We start from the raw sequence: 8,186 nt of genomic DNA, 5'->3' as shown, positions 1-8,186 counted from the left end.
GCCGGTGAACGAGAACCGATTCTGCAACGACGCCATGAAGGTGGCATTCCTAATCAGCCTCCTCACCGGGGAAGCCGAGGAGTGGGTGGTGCCCTACATCGAGATGGATAGCCCCATCCTGGGCGATTACCGGGCCTTCCTCGATGAGATGAAACAGTGTTTTGGCTGGGATGATGATGACGAAGACGACGATGAAGAAGATGATTACTAGGCCTGGTGCCCTTCCGGCCTTGGGGAGGGGCATGCACGCCACCACCTCCTTCCCCTGCTCCCATCCCGCCCCTCCTGGAGCCGCTGGGTTCTCCTGTGCCCTCAGAGCCCTTGCCCTACCCTTGCCCTCCTATTCTCTCCCTCATACCCCCTTTAGTGCTTGTCTTTGTTCCAGGAATAGTGCTCTACTTACCTGCTGCTAGGGCTGGAGCTTCCTAGCTCTGAAGTGCACATTCATCCACTCTGGCTACTCCCAGGACCCCTTCCCTGCCAATCTGAACTGAGTCCTGGGCCCCAGCTATTGGCCAGGCCCCTGTTATAAACTGCAGACCACCCATAGCCCTGCTGCTGTCACCAGCCCGATTGCCAGGCCTCCATCTTTCCAGAGACCTAAGCTGCTGCTTCACCATCACCCACCACATGGCATCGACAGGCCAATGCCTTTGGAAATAAGGACCAACCTAGAAGGTGCTTGAGTTGGCTACACCCTTTCAGACATTGATTTGGACAGGTCACCAACCCGTGGAGGGGCCAATCTTTCAGCCTGGCTAGTTCCCTGTGTACTCCCAGGATCCTCCTCTGGCCCACCAGGTTTCTGCAGTGGTCTGGTGTGCCTGGCAGACAAATAGTTGACATTTCTCTTCTCCTCTGGCACTGGTTGTGCACAGCTCTCATTTTTCTTTCAAAACTGCAACAGTCCCACAGATGTGTGCATTTGGACAAATAATACTCAAAACAAAACAAACAAACAAAAATAGGCACTCAGCCCAGCTCCTTGATACTACCTGGAAAAAGCATTGGCATTATTTTCAATAAATATCAAGCACTACAAAAAATAAAGAAAGAAAGTAATGATTGTCTTTTAATGGCCTCTACCTCTTACTCTGAGTTCCATTATACCCAATGAGATCAAGAAACCCAGTTCAATCCCAGTATTCCCCACTGCCATCACCGGGGTATAGGGAACAGGCACCACAGGGTTTTAATAGGTTTTCTGGAACTCTCCTCACTAAGGCATTTCTTAAAACTCTGGTGAAGGAGGTGTCTCTGGGCCCTCCAGTGTGGTATGGGTAAGGGGTGGCTGAGCAGGTGGCCTATTATTCCAAACCAGGATGCTTTTGAAAGTGAGAATGGGCACTATTAATAATTAAACTAAGACAACAGTCAGAGACCTGGACACATATCCAGTATCCCCATTCCCTTGGGCTTTTCTGTTCCCTAACACTATGCCAGGAAAGTTCTGCCTCTTTATCCTTATTGCCTGTGGGCTGCTGTTGAGTTCAGGCTTCAATTAACCAGCATAGCACATTATTTTAATGCCACTCTGGTGCTTGAGGTAACATTAAAGCCTTTATTCTGGGTAAGCGCATTTACAGTGAAATGTGCCTGATCTTAACATTTTATCCTCGGGCAGGCATTCTTAGGCTTCCCACCCATACATGTGCCTCAGATTCCTACTTAAAGAAATTGGCAGCATGCTTGGCTATCTCCTGAACCAGTCTTTGTACTGCTATCAGAGCTAGACCAAGATCTCTGTGGGTGTGGAGGGTTCAGAGACAGTGAAAGGGTTGAGGGGCATTGAGAAGAATCTTCAGATCTTTGGGGTGCCATTACCCCAGATTAAGTCAATGATATTTATAATGCAGAGGAACGTGGTTGAAGAATTTGTGGAGACCACCTCTGGCAGCCAGGGAGAGTCAGGAGAATTTGAGGGTTTCAGAGTTTTCATTCTCGTTTGCGTCTGCCCAAATATCCTCATTGAACCATTCCTAGAGCCAGCCTGACTGTAGAAGCCCTTAATAATTTAGGTAACACATTTTCTTATTGTTTTGAGGTGGGATATTCTTTTATTTGCACTGATAAACATCACAGCGTGATTAAGTGAGGTACTGGTCATCACAGTAGGTACGTAATATGTGTGGGTTCAATGAGATCAAACCCATGGGGCATATAGAACTGTCCCTGCTACATGATGAGCACTCAGTTAACGTGGGCTGTTACTGTTAGATCTGGGAAGCCAATCTCAGGAAGCGGGTGTCTGGCTATGAGCTTGGCTTTAGTAGGAAAATGACAGGCGTGAACAGGAGCGGTGCAGGTTCAGGGAGGGTGGGAATGAGAGCGGGGCAAAATCCCATTTCCTCTTTTGGAACTGATGTGAAGCCAGAAAGAAAGCCAGTTTGCCTGGTGAACAGACAGTGTCAAAGGCAGGAGGCAATTCTCAGGCCTTAGGACAGTTGTTTCTGGAGAGTGGGGACAGGGGTGGACATGACTTAACAAAGGAGCCTAAGGCCTGGCTGGAGTTGAGATCTGAGGCTCTTCGTGGAGCCTGCTCCCTCAAAACCTGAATAAAGGTGATTACTTTTTTCTCAGGATCCATTAATCCCAGTCTCCTTTCCCCCAATCTCCTTGGAAAGCGTACAAAGACCCTTGGAAGTGTGACACGCTAATTTGAGACACAATATGTATCAGGGCAGATAAACACACTTTTCTTTCTGACTAGAAAGACCTTGAACTGGGGATAGATGTGAAAAATTGTTGGGCAAGAGCCGAAAGCCAGGTAAAGGACCCAACAAGACCAGACCTCAGCTGTATGTGCCCAATTTATCATAACCTGAGCATGGTGAGAGGAGCTGGAGATATACACATGAATCACGTGTGGTCCTTGTCCTCACAATGGTTCCAGGTGACTGTTTTTATGGTGTGCTGGTCCAGAACTCGAGAGCTACTTACCGGTAATTATCAGGAAGAGAATGGGTTGCAGTCAGATCTGGGAATGAGTCTTCTGGGTGGAAGTTGAGGATGTAGGAGAAGATGACATCTAGTATCACCACCAAGCCAAGTGCCCACAGACTTCATGGAAAAGGCAGGTGTCAGTGCGCAGCATCTGAACAGCATCTAGGAGAGTTGGGCCAGGGAGATTCTGGCCATCTGAAATATACATTTCCTGAGCTTGAGTGTAAATGCATGTGAGCTTGCTGTGTCTGTGGCTGTGCACACACGAGCATGTGAGTGCACACCTTGGTGTTAGGTGATGTCCTTCATGCATTATGGAAAAACAGGTTATGCTGTGACCTGCAGAGAAGTGGCTATCTTGGCTGATTCTACAATAAAAGCACAGATATTGGCAAAGGCCCTGCCTCCCAAGGAGGGATTTATGATCATACAGAAGGCTTTGCAAAAGCAAAGGAAGATGTCCATAAGCATTTGTAAAGATAAAGGCACTACTCAGAAGAAAACTACTAGAAACACACAGAAATTCTGAAATAGCAAATATGAACTTCAGACTCCTGAAATCTTGTCTTGGGTACGCAAGATTTGAAATAGTCACTGAAATTATACTATTAGTCATATTAAAGGTCATGATCATTTAACGATATTAAATCTACCACTGTGTTGCTTGTTTCTATATATTCAAATAGGTAAGCACGGCTTTCTGTCAGTCCTGCATTGCACTATTTTACAGAAAGGTATGTAAAGCTAGAGGTTCAATATGCACATCATATATTTGATTATCTTCTGCTATTAAAACATAATGGAAACAGCAATTTGGAAGTAGGACAACTATAGGAACAAGTATTATTTAAATTAGTGCAGTATTTTCATGTAAAAATGAACTTAAAAGATATTCTAGGGGCCAGCAGGTGGTGTGGAGGTGAAGAGGCTAGACTCCCACATGGGTGACCATGGTTTGAATCATGGATGGGTGACCATGGGTTGAATCCTGCACCTGGACCTGGCAGATTTCATGGATGGGTGACCATGGGTTGAATCCTGCGCCTGGACCTGGCAGATTGTTCTCTCTCTCTCTCTCTCTCTCTCTCTCGAGCACACGTGCCTTATAACAAATTAAAATAATAATAATAAGTAAAAATAAATTATTTTTAAGATATTCTATGTTCTTAAAGCAATGAAACAAAGCTTTTAAAGCGGTGTCAATTCAAGGTCCTGAGAATGTTTTCCTCAGTGGGTAGGGTGAGATCATTCTATGAAGAATATCTATTATTTGCTTTGAAATATGAATTCTGGTAAAGTACTGTTAAAAGTGGCTGGTAGCACGAATCTTGGCAAGAACATGAGGCCCTTAGCAGAGAACTCAAAGCTCATCTTTGCCCCAGATCACTGTCTCAAGAGCCTTGTCCCCACAGAGGCTCAGTCAGAGGAGGCCCTGGAGGGATAAAGGGGGGGCCTGGAGAGGGAAAAAGGCAACCGGCTTGTCATCCTCTGCCAAGCCCCATCTTCCTCTCCACAGCTCCTGGCCTTCCTTACCAGGTTCATTCCAGGAATGAAGGAAGTCAATGGGGAGGAGTGGGGGAATTAGTGGGCTCGGGCTATGAGCCTCAGCCACAGAGAGGCACTGTTCTGTGGCCTGTTGGAGGTTCAAGGAAGCCTTGCTTGGGTAGAAGGGGAGCAGGAGCTTAGAATGTCTTAGAGAGGATGGCAGACATAATGTTGGGTGCTTGCTTAAAAAAAAAAAGTGGCTGGTAGCAGTTGCTGAGTAGATCTTTATTCCCTGTAGCCTTAGCCTAAAGGTAGATATGGTGGTCAATTATTGCCTGGTGTCCTTTGATGGTGCTGGTACCTCTCTATTGCCCTAAATAAAAATCTGATTATCCTTCTTGCAGTTTTTTTTCTCTTCTTGTCCAAAAAGCCTTTTAGGATTTTTTCCTTTGTCTTTAAATGTTCTATCATTCAGAGTCTTTTTTTTTTTTTTCTAGCCATGGAATGGTAATAGCTTACTTGAGGAATTATGTACACCATAGTAAGATTTGTTAATGGAGCAGAAGCCTTGGCCTGGGTGAGTTGGGGGGAGGATGGCGAGGTGCTGCAGAGGGTTTCAGAATAGCCAGATGCAGCAGCATTGGTGTGCCTCTTTTTTGTCCCTCAGAGGCTATCTGAGCTATGATCACTAACAAATTTAGTTTTCTTATGATTTTAGCTACATCATTTGGATCCTCCTTTTCCCTCCCTAAATGACTAGTGATTTCATCAGAACAGTGGCAATAATACAATATAGTTTTTGTATTTTAGCCAAACTCCCTTTACAGCCAGCTTAACTGAATTGACCAATCAGTCCAGAATCATCCACTCAGCTCAAGATGCAAAACGCCCACATGGGCTGTTGATACACCTATTTTTTACTTTTTATTTTTTTTGAGAGGTTTTCGCTATAGGGTGCATACGCTCACCAGACAGACAGAGAGAGACAGAGAGACAGAAAGCAAGAAATCACCCCCCCCGGGGGATGGCCATGCCACAATCCCCGTGGGGATGGTCACACTGCAACCCCTTCTCCTCCATTCTCCTCTCGGGATCTTGGGCATGCACGCACACGCGTCCGGCGTGAGTTTTAAGCCACCGGGTCCAGGACGCGAACCGTGGTCAACTACATGGGAGTCCAGCGACATAGCCATTACGCTAACTGCTGGTCCCGATACACCTATTTTTAAAGCTTGCATTTTAAAACTAACAATATTTTGTAAAAGAAAACAAAGAAAATTATATTCCAATGGTAATTGGAGTAATTATGATATTTCTGATTCCTCACATGACCACCAACTGCTGTTTGGATCCCCAGTCCCATCAAACTGAAGCATGTGGGCATCTAGGCCAGTGCACAAGATCTGATGGGCCGCAGGGGATTGTGACCAAGCCCTGTGTGGGGTGCTTGTCTCTCTCACTCTCAGGCACACCCACGCACTCTATCATGAATAAAGAAAAAGAAGAATAACAAGTGTATTTGGCTTATATCTCTCTTCACCTTTATTTAAGTTTACTTCTTTCATGAGAAAGAGAGAGAGACCCCCCAGCAGGTCATTTACGCTGCCATCCATTCCCAGCCTTGGCCAGGCAGAACTATAGGTAAGTGTGTACAGGGAGGACCTACGGTGTAAACCCAGCATCTTCTCGAGCAGCTTAAGCATCACAGTGCTTCATTAATACTGCACCACTGTTGCTGGCTTCTGCTTCTTTTAATTCCTAAAAGTCCCTCCTACTTTTTCTCTGCAATTTATTTGGTGTGAAAACTAGGTCAGTTGCCCTATGATATCTTCTATATTCTGATTTTGCTTTATTCTTTTTATGTCTGTGCCCAGTTTTCCCCTGGGTTGTTAATATCTCTCTCTCAATTTTTTAGAAGCAATTTTATTAGAGATCTGTGCTATATATTGCATTTATTATGCCTAGTTTATCATTTGTCTTTTTACTTTATGATGTTTCAATCTGTTGTGAAACTGTTCAGTATATTTAAATTTTCTCCATTCTGTCCTCCCACCTCAATTTAATTGCTTATATTATTTCTCTTAGCGTTTATTTTATTTCTCTCTTTTTTTTCCTTTGTGCTGGAGGATGTGCATGCTCTCCAGAGAGAGAGATGATAGAGAGAGAGAGGAGAAAACACCCTTTGTGGGGAAAAGTCACACCTGCAATCCCTTCTCCATCTCTCGCTCCTTTCAGGATTTGAAGCTCACATGAACATACACATGCACCCAACATGTTTCTCAAGCCACCAGGTCCAGGACTTGAACCACACCTTTGGCCGTATGGGATCCAGCCACTTAACCAGTGGGACCCTGACCCTGACCCCTAACCCCTAACCCCTAACCCTAACTGTGATGCCTTGTTTATACCTTAAAAAGGGTATATACCACCACTATTTTTCAGATATCAATGATATATTTTGACTTACAGTCATGAAAGATGAGGAACTCAACAGACACACCCTATCAACTTCATAAATGGTATCATTTATATGTCAATGTTTATACCATTTATGTATTTTTCTTGTAACCATAATCTTCACATTGGTTTCCATTTTAATATATCAGGAAAATGGATTAAATAATTACTATCCCATCTAATCTTTTCATTTTTCTTCTTGTTATCTAGGAGGTTGTGATCATTTTTGTTCTTTTTATGTGTTTCTTTGAAGAGCTCCTGGGAGTTATACGCTCTGCGCTTTTTAAGGTGAATGCAGAGTTTGTGGGTCACACTTTCTTTGCTTTTAGCATTGAATGTTATTTTGTAGAAGTCTAGGACCACCGTAATATTTTCTACTGGTAAGTTATTGGATACTGTTACTTAATTCTCAGAGAATTTTTCTTTGTATTTGAATAGAATGTATCTCAGTGTTACAGTGTTACTTATGCCTTGTCATATTTTTCTGGAGCCTATGTGACTTCAGTAGGTAGACTCAAGACTTATTTGATTTATGCAATTCTTTTCTTTAATTATTTTTAGATAGATGTAATTTATGCTAATATATATTTCTGCTCACTCTCCTTTATCTTGCCCCCCCTTTTTTTTCTTTTTTTTTTTTTTATTAAAGAGGGTGCATTCATTGGCAAGAAGGAGAGAAAGCACTTCCCCAAAAGCAGCATGCTTATGCAATCCTTTTTCCTTCATTTCTCCTTTCTGTCAAGATTTTGGGCACACATGCCCAGCATGTTTTTCAAACCTCCAGGGCCAGAATTTGAATTGTAGTCAGCCTTGTAATAATTGGCGCCCTTAGCTACTGTGCTATGGGGTCAGCCTTTTGTACTCCATATTTTTAAATGTTCTCCAACATTTTAAATGTTTTATCATTTCCATTTATCCTTTTTATGTTTCTCAATCAAGTTATCTATGTCCTTTATACTGTTTTTCACATTATGTGCCATTCTTTGTGTTGCTTCCAATCTGCCTTTCTTTTCTGGGATAGTTTCTTTTGTTTTACTTCTACTTCCTTGCCAAGCATTGCCAGGCTACGTTTAGCTTCTGCTGATTTCTGCATACTCCTGAATCTCACATCTCTGATTTGTCCTCTTGTTGTTTAGCTATGAATCCTTCATAATTCAAAATAACAAATAACAGTGACACGATAGGTCACATTTGTTTCTTGACAATATTTTCCTAGGAACTGTCATTTGTCAGGTTTTTTTCTTTTTTCTTTTTTCTTTTTTTTTTTTTTTTTTTTTTTTTCTTTTTGTTTGGGTACCTGG

The 8,186-nt window shown here is 43.2% G+C and overlaps 1 protein-coding gene across 1 annotated transcript in view; it reads left to right on the top strand.

The window, feature by feature from the left end:
* LDOC1 (LDOC1 regulator of NFKB signaling) overlaps positions 1-1,052 on the top strand; it is a gene marked incomplete in the record, with an annotated part of 1,385 nt that extends 333 nt beyond the window's left edge. The window contains 1 exon segment of the mRNA XM_014592501.2: positions 5-1,052. Coding sequence (XP_014447987.1) covers positions 5-211 — 207 coding nt within the window.
* Between the last annotated feature and the right edge of the window lie 7,134 nt (positions 1,053-8,186).

This window comes from Tupaia chinensis, unplaced genomic scaffold (assembly GCF_000334495.1).
Source record: "Tupaia chinensis unplaced genomic scaffold, TupChi_1.0 Scaffold000706_1, whole genome shotgun sequence".
Classification (NCBI taxonomy): Eukaryota; Metazoa; Chordata; class Mammalia; order Scandentia; family Tupaiidae; genus Tupaia; species Tupaia belangeri.
This window is presented reverse-complemented; position numbering and strand designations above follow the sequence as displayed.